The sequence below is a fragment of the Gopherus evgoodei genome, chromosome 6 (assembly GCF_007399415.2).
Source record: "Gopherus evgoodei ecotype Sinaloan lineage chromosome 6, rGopEvg1_v1.p, whole genome shotgun sequence".
Lineage (NCBI taxonomy): Eukaryota > Metazoa > Chordata > Testudines > Testudinidae > Gopherus > Gopherus evgoodei.
This window is the reverse complement of record NC_044327.1, coordinates 44,905,996-44,919,284: the sequence shown is the minus strand read 5'-3', so window position 1 is coordinate 44,919,284 and position 13,289 is coordinate 44,905,996. Positions and strand designations below refer to the sequence as shown.

At 38.9% G+C, this 13,289-nt stretch overlaps 1 protein-coding gene across 2 annotated transcripts in view; it reads left to right on the top strand.

The window, feature by feature from the left end:
* The window catches only part of FRMD3 (FERM domain containing 3), a 206,055-nt gene extending 193,047 nt beyond the window's left edge, over positions 1 to 13,008 (top strand). For both annotated transcript variants that reach the window (XM_030567430.1, XM_030567428.1), the window contains exon 14: positions 9,448 to 13,008. In XM_030567430.1, coding sequence (XP_030423290.1) covers positions 9,448 to 10,043 — 596 coding nt within the window. In that variant the 3' untranslated portion in view covers positions 10,044 to 13,008. The remainder of the gene's footprint in view (positions 1 to 9,447) is intronic.
* The last annotated feature ends 281 nt before the right edge of the window (positions 13,009 to 13,289 follow it).

The window sequence follows — 13,289 nt, the reverse complement described above, 5'->3', positions numbered from 1 at the left end:
GATGTGTTAGGCTCATTTGTAATAAGCTTAGGTATCCTAACCACAGTTTGCATATTAGGGAATATTGGTCTTGGAAGTCATAGATTTTCCTCTGTTTTTTAAAACCAAACCAGTCTACTTAAAGAGAAGTTATAACCCCCTCTGCTTTGAAGACAGCTTAAATCAGATCTAAATGCAGCCAACAAGAGGGCTTTTCTAGCAGTTTCCAACCGTGGGCTAGAATCTCAGCTACAGGACATCCATTGTTTGCTCAGTGCACATTGGGGGAAGGGAAAGGGTTAGAGAGTGTCAGAATAATTGGTGGTGGTTCCCTGATTCTGGAATTAGTGGCTTTCTGGGCCCTTTGTGCAACTAGAGGAGCACAAAAAGGCCAGACTGCAGGAGAGACATCATTCGCTGTCTGGAAAATCCCTTGCTGAATGTCTTTTGAACATTACACAGCATTCATTGCCAACATCAGGAAACTTATTGTCTCTTCTCTCTTCTTAGAGGTCGAATCTCTTCCCTACTTGCTGAGTGTCAAGTTTAAAGCAAAAGTGTCACTGACTCAGCTATATGATTTCAGATGAAATGTTTCAGCACAAATTCAACACAGTCAACTGGCTGATTCAGAGTAACCCAATATGGATTATTTTTTTGCATAAGTATATTGATTGCCAGGGCCGGCTCTAGCAATTTAGCCGCCCCAAGCATGGCGGCACGCCATGGGGGGCGCTCTGCCGCTCGCCGGTCCTGCTGCTCTGGTGGACCTCCCACAGGCTTCCCTGCGGGGGGTCCGGTGGTCCCGTGGCTCCGGTGGACCTGCTGCAGGCGTGCCTGCGGATGCTCCACCGGAGCCACGGGACCAGCAGACCCTCTGCAGGCACGCCTGCGGCAGGTCTACCGGAGCCCCCTGCCACCCTCCCGGCAACCGGCAGAGCGCCCCCCTGCGGCATGCCGCCCCAAGCACGCGCTTGGCGTGCTGTGGCCTGGAGCCGGCCCTGTTGATTGCCCTTGAATATAATTCACAGTCCTGGCCAAGGGATGTTTGCTCACTGAGTCAGGCTTCTCTGGAATTAAGAACACAGTTGTGATTTATTTAACAGGTTCTACTTGATTTTGTAAATCTATAAATAGTACAGCTGCTGCACTTCTTGGTAGCCAAGATTTTCATTTTATATCCTAATAATTACTACAAGGGGGATGATGATGGAATTTGATAGAATCACATAGGAATGTCACTTCTGAAGAGGTAGCAAAATGGGGCAAAACAGAGAAGGGGCCACTTGGTCCTCTCTCCTCCCTGCAAAGAATTTGCTTATGAAAAGGAATGTGGGTGCATTGAAAGTAGCAGTGGCAGTCTTTGTTCCACATAGTTACTTTGGGGAGCAGTAAAAGGAATCCTAGCACTGAGGACAGTCTTACTTATTTGGAGCCCAAGTGTATGTTTATATATAACAATGCTTTGCTAAAATGCAGATGCAGTAATATCTGGCTGAGTTAAAACAGATGTCTTGCATAAGACAAACAAGTGGGGGTGCATGAAACATCCACAGGACAATGTGTGGGGACAATTCATTCTCCTCTATGGTTCAGAAAGAGCAAGAGCCTCTGATATAGAGGGTTTGGCAGCACCACAAGTGTTTGAACATCCAGGATGAGTGTTACAGGGCTGAGATGCTCTGTTCCTTCCTCGTGTGGCTTCATTGGCACCAGCAAGGACTGCCAGTACAACTATCAGGATGGCACTATACATGCTGTTTTGTTCCATTTTCCAGTTGGAAATAGTTATGCACTGTAAACACATATGGATTAAGTCTGTTTAGTGACCCAGCATATCCTTTGCTAACCAGTGAATGCAATGTGCTTTCTGCAGAAACACTTTTCTGATGGATGTGAACATCCTCTGGTTTTGTCCACCATTGAGAGAGGGAGATGCACTTTTCCAATTGCACTTTTCTGTTCTTCTCCCACTTATTCCAGGGCACAGGCCAGGACAGACTTTGACCTTAGCTGAGGAATCTAAGTCCCAAACCTTGAAATGTAGAATACCTTTATAACCTCCTCCCCGTGCAGAAGGAATACTCAGCTTCCTGTGAGAGCAGCTTAAGTCCCATGCAGGGGCTAGAGATCTATCCTTTAATAATTACAAATGCACCCACAGATAACATTGGTCGTGCAACTCTGTCGGCTGAATTGATTTTTTTTTTCATAAGGATCATATTGTCATTTTGCCCAGATACTTTGTGTGTCTTTTTTATGGCCTGTTGTTTCATCTTGCTATGTTTTAGTGTATTACATTTTTATATTTGTGTGTGTAATTCAGCTGCTTTATTAGCAACTGCCAAGTGAGAAAGATGCTATTGAAGATATTGCATTGTACATTATGAGACAGTTGGAAATGTTTAAAAATAACCTCCCCTTCTGTTCCCTAATGGGATATTTTTATTGGCCATGTTAGAAGCCTGTCATTTGATTCATTCGGAGCAACTGGCTTTAGTCCTTTAAAACACAGTGGAAACTTAGTGAAAGGTCAGAGCCAGTATGGGTGGTAGTTTGACAAGGCTGTGATAGAAAATATAATAGTCAGTATGGTGAAATGTCTGGTAAAAATCCAAACCAGGAAAAGTATTCATTTGCGTATGGTTAACCACTGTAGCAAAGATGTGTGTATTCGCTTGCTGAGGCATGGGTCAAGGATCACAGCTAGAAGTGCTGGTAAGTTTCATTCTAATATACTCAGCTGCTTTTAGGACTCTTTTCACAGAAGTCTGGTATCCAGATTTTCTTTGTAGTTTGTCATACTAAAAATAGATCATTTTGAGGGAAGCAGAATATATTATTATTAACAGAATACTACTTTTAATGGGGTAGAGAGAAGGAGGAACTACTGAGAGCTGAAAAAGGATAAGATCAAAAGATGAATGAGATCCACTGGATAAATTATTTAACATGCTGTATATTTAAGTGTGAATTACTCATTTTTGCTAGCAAGTGGAACTTTACTCCTGCAGCCTTTCAGGAAAGAAAAAAGGTATAAACCTATAAGTTTTGAAACAACAAAACAGTCCTGAAAAGAGTAGTTAGGGACCTTTTGAATGATAGCTGATGTACAATGATGACTATTCTTAGCTTATCTCTGACATTTCACTAATTATAACTAACCAGGTTGAACTGCTAATCCATGTCATTTTTTTCATGTAATTGAACCCAATGCGTTTTGGATTTCTTTATTTTGGAATAACTGAAGGTTTTCTTCAATATATTAATGGGGTGCAGTTGAAAAATAATGGGCTTGATATTGATGTACATCAGGACTAACTCCACAGAAGTAAATAATTTTAAATGTAAAAGAGATGTAAAAAAACCCACCTTAACTAGTATTGAGAAAGCAGTGAACTGTAAAACCTCTCAGAAAACTTTAATGTATCCTCCCTGACTGAATTAGCGTTGAAGACAAAATAGGGTTCATACACAAATAAGTGCAAAAGATTGCCAGGTGTGACAGAGACTAAATTAAATAATTGTCTCCAAGATTACTTTGGGGTTTTTTCATCTCTCTTTCACCAGGTTCTCAAAAGTCTTAGGGATTTTCTTTTAACAGGGGCTCATCATTTTAGTTAACCTTTAGTTCAAATGCTCTTGAAATGTATTCAAACACTAACAAAGGGGCCAACTTATAAGATGATGTAAATTCTGCCGGAAAATTTGTTGTGGCATAATGTCATAAAGTTTGCATTGCTGTATCTTGACAGTATGTTTGCATATAATTTTATAAAATCAACATTTTTAATCATGTTCTGCCATAATGGCATGGCATTTATGATATGATGCCATGTCATGACATGATTCTGTCAAACTAATGAGCCCCAGAATATATACTAGTATACTTTAATAGGACTGGAAATTTAACTTGCAATAAGTGGACAATGCAAGTTTCCAGAATCCTTGATTTTACAAATGTTTTAGTAAGTGCTGAGTATGAAGGAAAGAAGAGAAGAAATTGTTTTAGTTCTTTATTTTTCAGATTGACCTTGCAGCATTGGCAGTTAGAAACACTGGCCTGTAGTTTTCATTGCCAGACACCACCTGCAGTAATTTACATCTGTCTCAAGCAGGTGTATAACACTACCGTTCTGATTTGATAGGCTTTTACACTACTATAAAGGACAGCATGATATGCAAGGTAGTGGAAAATATAGCCCCCTTTTGACTTGCAAACCAAGGGCACTTGATACAGAGAGTAAATGTGGAACACTGACATGTTTACAAGATCACTTTTCTAGCCATAATCACACATTTAGAGGTGATAACTGCTGAAGCTTATATTTATGGTGAGATCTCAACATAGTACATTTACTCATGACATGCAGCATTGGATTATGCTGTACCTGTTTCATTCAGAATTCCTGTTTGACATTCTGAAAAATCTGCTGCCCACTGCCAACATGTGAATGCACTATTTTTCCTTCGCTGAAGTTGAGGATAATGTATGTCTTAAGTACCATATTAGTGAATGACTGTGGATAACATACATTTATAACCCTAATTGGTTTGGCTTTTTCATGAGTGGTCCCCTTCATAGTCTTGCTCCTAAATAATTAGCTCAAACTAAATAATAGTGCTATGTAACTGGGACCTGCCATTCCATTTTCATGTCGTAACTCTTCACACTACCTCTCAAAAAATCATTAGCTAAAGGAATTTACTCCACTGCCTTCTTTCTGTATGTTACCAGCAAGCCAAAAGAAGTTTGCTAGATGTCTGAGATGAGAACAATGTTAATCATATTAATATGATATTCCTTGTATGTGTTCTCTCTGCATATTATGCACACTGGAATTCACCATGGGGTGGGGGAGATGGCTCAGAAGCACAAATGAGGGTGACCTTGCTTTGGAGCAGTTGCATTTGTCCCCTGTGTGGTAGGAATTATATTAAGAAGGTGTTAGTGACCTTGTGCCTAAACAAGTAGAAGAAGGCATAGGGCAAAGATGTTCAAACTTGGATGCCTAAAATTAGGCACCTAAATCTATTTTAGGCACCTAAATAAGTGTCCTGATTTAACCTTTGCACCCATTGGATTAAATGGAAGTCCAGCACTTCTGAAAATCGGGCCACTTAATTAGGTACTTAAATATGGAGTTAGGTGCCTTACTTTAAGCAAGAAAGTTTGAAAATTTGGCTTTGACATTCAGGATATCAGAAATATTCTTTATCCAGTAATTAATGGCCATGCACCTTATTATTTATACCTCACTTGTCATGTAGCATCTGGCTGTGAACCTCCATGGTATTACTCTCATTTTACACCTGTGTATCTTATTAAAACTGCAGTGGTGGTTTAGGGCCTTTGTGTCTATTGGTATTTAAACTTTTGCTTTAAGCAAAGAACTGCGAGTCAGTTGATCAGGGTTCTAATTACAGCTCTGACATGAGGTTCTGGGGTTACTTTGGCAAGTCACTTAATCTCTTTGTGTTGGTTTTGTCCTCTGTAGATGGATGCACCTGTGTACCTCCCAGGGTTGTTGTGAGGCTTTATCAATCATTTGTAAAGCACTAAAACCTGGATGCACAAAAGGAGTTAGATGTCTAAGTCCACTTTAGTTTCAGGACCACTGCAAAGCACAAAACCCCCACTGAACCCTGTAGGCACCTAAGTTCCTGACTCAAGGGATGTGCACTGCCACCTCACTCTAGGCATCTGGACACCTATTTCCCACCTAAGCCCCAGAGCAAGTCACAAACCAGGTGTTCAGCTGTCTAACTTGCATGGTGGAATCAATCTCTCTCTCTCTCTCTCTCTTCCCCCCCCCCCCCCATTGGCAATATAAGTATTTATGACTAGGATGGAGATGGTGATTGTTTAATGCCCAAGGTGGTTAGAGAGACTACAGAAACAGAAAACCCAGTAATGGGGGGATTTCAGCTACTCCCATATTGATTGGGTACATGTCACCTCAGGATGGGATGCAGAAATAAAATGTATAGCCACCATTAATGACTGCTTCTTGGAGCAGCTAGTCCTGGAACCCAAAAAGGGAGAGGCAATTCTTGATTTAGTCCTAAGTGGACCACAGGATATTGTCCAACAGGAGAATATACCTGAACTGCTCGGTAATAGCAACATAATGTAGTTAAATTTAACATCATTGTGTGGGAGAGGGAGAACCAAACAAACTCAAAATAGTAGCATTTAACTTCAAACAGGAACTACATAAAAATGAGGAAGCTAGTTAAACGGAAATTAAAAGGAACACTCACAAGAGTGAAAGGCCTGCAAACTGCTTGGAAACTATTTAAGACTCCGTAATGCAGGCTCAAACTAAATGTGAACTCAAAATTTAAAAAAATAAAAAAGCAACCATGGCTAAACAGAGTAAAAGGGGCGCTCAGAGGCCAAAAGACATCCTTTAAAAATTGTACGTCCAATCCTAGTGAGGAAGATAGAAAGGAGCATAAACTCTGGTTAGCCAGGTGTAAAAGTATAATTAAGCAGGCCAAAAAAGAATGTGAATATCAACTAGCAAAAGACACAAAAACTAACAGCAAAAAATGTTAAGTATATCAGAAGCAGGAATCCTGACAAATCATCAGTGAGGCCAGTGACTATCAGTGTGTTAAAGGAGCACTCAAGGAAGACAAGGCCATTGCAGAGGAACTAAATGAATCCTTTGCATCTGTCTTCACTGCAGAGGAGATTCCCACACCTGAGCCATTCTTTTTAGGTGACAAAGCTAAGGAACTGTCCTAGTTTGAGGTGTCAGTAGAAGAGGTTTTAGAACAAATTGATAATTAAACAGTAACAAGTCACTAGGACCAGATAGTATTCACCCAAGAGTTCTGCAGGAATTTGTATATGAAATTGGAGAACTACTAACTGTGGTATGTAACCTATTAGCAGATAGCTAATACACCCCTGATTTTTTTTAAATGTATTTATTTTTAAAAACTCCAGATGCAATCCTGGCAATTACAGCCCAGTAAGCCTAATTTCAGTGCCAGGCAAATTGGCTAAACTATAGTAAAGAACAGAATTATCAGATACATAGATAAACACAATATGTTGGGGAAGAGTCAGCATGGCTTTTGTAAAAGGAAATCATGCCTCACCAATCTATTAGAATTCTTTGAGGGTGTTAACAAGCATGTGGACAAGGGAGCTCCAATTGATACACTATACTTGGACTTTCAGAAAGCCTTTCACAAGATCCTACATCAAAGGTTTTTATGCAGAGTAAGCAGTGATGGGATAGGAAGGAAGGTCCTCTCATGGATCAGTAACTGCTTAAAAGATAGAACACAAAGGCTAGGAATAAATGGTCAGTTTTCACAGTGGAGAGAAGTAAACAGTAGCGTCCTCCAGAGATACATACTGGGACCATTGCTGTTCAACATATTCATAAATGCTCCAGAAAAAGGGGTAAACAATGAGGTGGCTAAATTTGCAGATGATACAAAATTATTCAGAATTGTAACTGTTTTCAGTCAGCTTTGGACTTAACCAAGGGATTTCACAAAACTGGGAGACTGAGCAACAAAAAGGCAGATGAAATTAATGGTGATAAATGCAAAGTAATGCACAATGGAAAAAATGATCCCAGCTATACATTCAAAATGCTGGGATCTAAATTAGCTCTTACCTCTCTTGGAGTCATTGTGAATAGTTTCTGAAAACATTTGCACAGTGTGCAGCAGCAGTCCAAAAGGCTCATGGAGGGGGGCAAATTGAACGTGCATTTCCCACATCCCAGGTGAGTGCTCTAACCACTGAGCTAAAAGTTATAAAGATGGGTACTACCACTTCTTCATGCTAACATGGCAGAGGGGCCTAACTCCAGGAGAGGGTTCACAGCTGACAACAGCAAGCAGAGAGAGGCGCCTCCCTGTAGTTTGAATTTAGGTGACTCTTTCTGTGAGAATGGTAGGGTTTAGCACACAACCCTCTTGTTGGTATCTCCCACTGGCTAGCATTAGCAGCTCCCCATCTAGCATACTGGCTTTTTGTCAATCACATTCTAAGGCCTCTTATCTGTTCCCATTCATTGCATAGAGAGCCTAGGCACCTAACTCAGGCTCAGCATCACCATGCCTAATTTCTTTTGTGCATCCAGCTCTAAAAGTTTGCCACATGATGTGCGCCATAACGTGGAAGTGTTACTTATTTTATTATTACCACACATACCCATGTATCTTTATTTGGGGACTGTTCTGTTTTAAAGATGGAGAACATCTACAGCTGCTAATAGTAGTTATACATGGGAATAAATTTGAAATTGTTCTATCACAACTCCATTGTCTCCTTTCAAAATCCCCACTCCTTGTTTGAGTCCCTTCCTTTCCCTTGCCCACTTCCTCCATTCTGCTACTCATTGCTAATAGCAGTTGACTGAAGTGATTAAAAACACTGGGATTTTTGATGCACTCATATAGCAATCATGACTCAGCCAGAGCACTTTTCAAATTGGGATTTTTAAATTATTTTCACTTTGCTGTTGTCAGTGCCAACTAAAGAGAATATAGTGGCATATTGGAGGAAACCTAGTGGGTTAGGAGCGGAGAAGAAGAAAGTGAAGGGAGAAACTTCAGGGGATTGGGAGATGGAAAACTTGAGAACAAAAGAAAGGAAGAGAGAGAGACAGATTGGTGACAATAAGAGAGATTTAGTGTGAGGGAGGGGGGCTGGAAAAGAGAAGCGTCAAGGAGAGGGAGATGAGACTGATAACAAGGAGGGAGTGTAGGTGAGCGAGGGACAAGGAAGGAAGGAGACAGACATGGGAGAGAGAGATTCCTATCAGGACCCAAGGTATCCATTCACTTCCATACATATCTCCTAGTGTGTAGTCCGTCTTCTCCTCCTTTCACATGGTTTCCTGTTGACAAGAATTTATAATAACCTATTCTGATGTCATGACACTTGTGGTTGAATGGCAGTGATTAAATTTCCCCAACCTCTAGGTGATATCCTATCACTTTCTTGTCTCTCATTTCAAATGAAGGTTGGAGCTACGTTTTCCTAAATGCATCCCAGTAACACCTGTTTATATAGTAAAAACAGGAGCTGGATTATTGGAAGTCTGCCTTCTAGTAGAAAATGACCTCCTTCACTTTCCATATGCTGCAGTTAACCACAAATAATGGCCTTAATTTATGTATGCTAAGATTAAAAGGTAATCAGATCTCAAGTTTCAGAGGATTGAGTTCCTGTAAAAGACACTCCTCCTCTGCTGCAGAATAGGTGGAATTTTAATGGGAATGTCCTATTAGTCTATGCCAGCCACAACTATACAGTACTAAAAGGTTACCAATTTCAGTAATCAAGGTTATAAGCTAGTGATTGTGGCATCCTCCTTCCACCACTGTGTTCTGAAAGTACATTTCATTTGTACAGTCTCTTATACAGAATCTTACTGAAAGAATGAATTTGTCTGACATCAGAAATTGAGTCCTTTTATCTCCCTTCTTTAGGTATCCAGCTGCCTAAGGAAGATGAAATCTCTGTACCTTTGATATCTAATTCCCCTGCTAAGGATGCTGGGGAGAGTGTAGATCTCACCACTGAAGAGGAAGAGAAGATCAAAGAGGAACCTTTAACCATCTCAGAACTGGTGTACAACCCAAGTGCCAGCTTGCTGCCCACCCCAGTTGATGATGAGATTGACATGCTCTTTGACATCCCATCAAGAGCAGAGAATGAGAGAGAAGATACAGATTCATTTGAGGAACTGGAAGCGGATGAAAATGCGTTTTTGGTTGCTGAGGAAGAGGAGCTGAAAGAAGCCCGTAGAGCACTTAGGTACAGTTATGACTTTGTAATGGGCAACATGCAGGTAAATGCCTTTGTGAAGAGCTTCTCCAGGCTTCTTTTTGTAGGCTTTGGACTGTTGTTGTTCGTGTTTCCACTCCTCCTTGTCCTCTTGGAGTCGGACCTTGATATCTCCTTTCTTCATGAAATCCGTCAAACGCCAGAGTTTCAGCAATTTCACATTGAATATTACTGTCCTCTTAGGCAGTGGGTGGCTTGCAAAATAAACTTCATTTGTGACATGCTGGGAAACTCTTAAATGTTAAAGAAATATGATACAACTAAGGGCTATATTCAAAATTTCAGTTAGCATTAGCTTCTCATAATGCCCATGGGGCCATCAGCAGGTAGCTATCTTCATTTTCAATCCATTAAAGACTGTTCAAGATCTAACATTTGCTTTTCATAAACAGTTGCTTTAGTTATAGGCTTATCTGGTGGCCTTTAAATAACCAAAAAGAGGTCTTATTTTTATTTCAGTGTTGACTTCCTGATCATCTGTTGCATCAGACAAGACTGGATAGTACTAGGGTTCATTATTTGCCATTACAAGCCATGACATTCTGAATCTCAATGATGATAGAGCCGAGAAGGAAATGTTTTTGAATATACTCCTTAGTGGTGTAACAGTCTTTTCTAACCAATGCCTATACAAGCAATGTTTATGCTGGGTTTTTGTTTCTTGATTTTGTTTTTTGTTTTTTATATTTTTATGTGTTTAAAATATTTTGGTAAATTTTTAGCAAAAGATGACTTCTGAAGTTGTTTAAGTGTACAGATTGGTAAAATTAATGCACAAGGGCATGTAGGGGATTTTTTAATGTTTTACCAATGGTTTGTTTTTTAAATATTTTGGATGGACAATGAGTTCATTATAACTCTATAAAAGATGGCCTACAGTTTGTAGAACATACCGAAAGTTTATTCAAGTGCGGGGGGGACTGGTGAGGGCAGATGAAATGACACAAAATCCTCAAGTAAGTTTTTAATGGCACAGTTCTAAAGCTAAAGGTGGTGAATATCATTGAGAAAATGATAATCCACCTTCATCTGTGTCCTGTCATCTTATACTTCAATCAGTGCTAAGTTTTTATAAGACAGTGCAAGTAAGTTTTGCCAGAAGGTGATGGATCTTTGGACTAAATGTAGATTATTGTACATAACATGGAAAGATGAAGAGATAGTAAATATCAGAAATGTCTAGCTATATTGGTAGATAAGTAACCTACTTTTTAAAAATGGCTAGAGAATAAAAAGTATACAATATTTTAAAAATCAAGGCTTTAGATTGTACAGTTGACATGCAGGTATTCTACAGAATCATAATAAAAGGACAAAATATTTTTAAGAGAACTATCTTAGTTCTTTATTCCTTTTGTCACTATTCTGTGAAACACATCCCAGAGACTCATCATTTAATGTGTCATCATTTCCTGTGCATGCTGATTGTTTTCCATATATGTGTGGCATTGTACTCCTACTATTTCCCTATTGATAGGACTCCAGTCAATGAGATTTATTATTACTTTAATGTGCTGAGGATTTGCTCCCAATATTGTGTAGAGAATATACATAAAACCTTGTGAGCATTTAGAAAAATCAGTGGGATATCCCTACCCCAATCCAAATGCTACAGAAAAAAGGAAACTGTATTTGTAAACTGGAGCATCATCATAGAGGACTGTTTTTGTTTTTGTTTTTTTAAATCAAAAGCATTTAGCATGATCCTTCAGCCATAACACAAATAAAACTCGAATTAAAGCCAGTGGAAGTTTTGCCTGTGTACTGGCTGCAACTTCACCCCATAATGTCTGTGTACTTTATAAAGATATTTTTTTAAATAAGAGAGATATTTGAGTCTTTATCATATTGTACATACATATTGTAACAGTAACTGTAATTCATATACTTCAGAATCATTTATGCTTGACAAGGGGAATTGCAATTCTGTTTCCTCTAAACCTTTGCAAATGATCAGTTTGAAATTTCCAGCAGGAGAATTTGTTTTCTCCTTTTTTCTTTTTTTTGACACCTCTAGAAGGATAAAACAATCGTAGCTCTTAGGAATTGTTCTTCTCCGTTGTAACCATTTGGGTTGTTTCCTCATTTCCCAAAGAACAAAGACTACGCAGAACCATTTAGTCCCCTCTCTTCTCACTCTGTCTTTCATCGCTAGCTTGGTCCCAATGGCAATCACTATTGATTAGTCGTCTTGTGTGTATTTCATCTTGCGTAATGTCCAGCTAAACAATCTGTTCCCCTTAAACAAGAATTATCCAGCCTAATATAACTTTTGACAGTGAACTAAAGTAGACATTTGCCATTAACAGGATATTATTCATACAAATGGTTTCCTAAACAAAGATGTCATCTGATGGATTCTAGGTGGTGATGTTTATGAAAGCTGTCAGCCTGCTAGAATACAGGGGCAGGGTTCCATGCTGGATCCTATTTATTAAATCCTTTAATTATAAAAAGTTAGGTACTGTGTTCTAACGTGTAGTTTTGTCTATGTAAAGTCATAGAGCTCCAGAAACAGGAGCATTTGTTTTGTTTGATTTAACTCTATCAGAAAATGGTTAATGCATGAGGAAAAGATTACCTCAGAGAATTGATAGTGCAACAAGGAGATATATAGGATTAAATGCAAGCGTGTGTGTGTGTGTGTGTATTTTACTGTATGTGTATACAGCCCTGGCCTTTAAAGTTCCTCTCACCATGCAGAAGCTTTTCTGATCTATAAACAGAATTCCACTGAGAAACAAAAGAGTTCCTGTAACATACCATTTTACAACGTAAGACTTGGGACTTTAAAGGGCTGGAACTTTGTGTATTACACACACTGTGTGCATATTATACAAACACACACATAGTATGGCATATACATATCCACACACGTAGAAACAATCTTGTATTTAATGCTGACGATGACAGAGTTGGATTATGAAGAATTTGTAGGTACAGTATTGTGTATTTGTCTGTGCTTGGATATATGGTAAAATGTTATGTACTTGGAATCTATTTTGTGGTTTGTCATTTATTTATGAATGCTACTCTGGGAAGAATTAAAAATGGGTTTATTTCATAGAAATACAAAAGACCTGGGTGGGGAATGTACCTGTAACTCAAGCCTTATCTTTGTACAGTGCATTTCACATTTCTCTGTCAATATCTTGATTGTTTTGTATATTGATATGATGGCAGGAATCCCTAATAAAAAAATATACTGAAAAAAAAAGCACTCTGCAATGATGGCACTTCTTATGATAAAGGAATGTTTCTTAGTGTTGGATATCAACCTAAATTCATATTAATCCTGTACAAACAAAATATAGTGTTCACAATGTACTTTCTCGGGACTGTGCTGTCCAATGAAATGGTACAGTCTGTGGGATTGTTATAAGTTGATGTTTTCTATATATGTTTTAGTAACTGTTGGATACAGTATGTGTCTTTAAAATAAGTATTTTTGATGTAAAACAATTTTAATATTTAGTTTGGACTT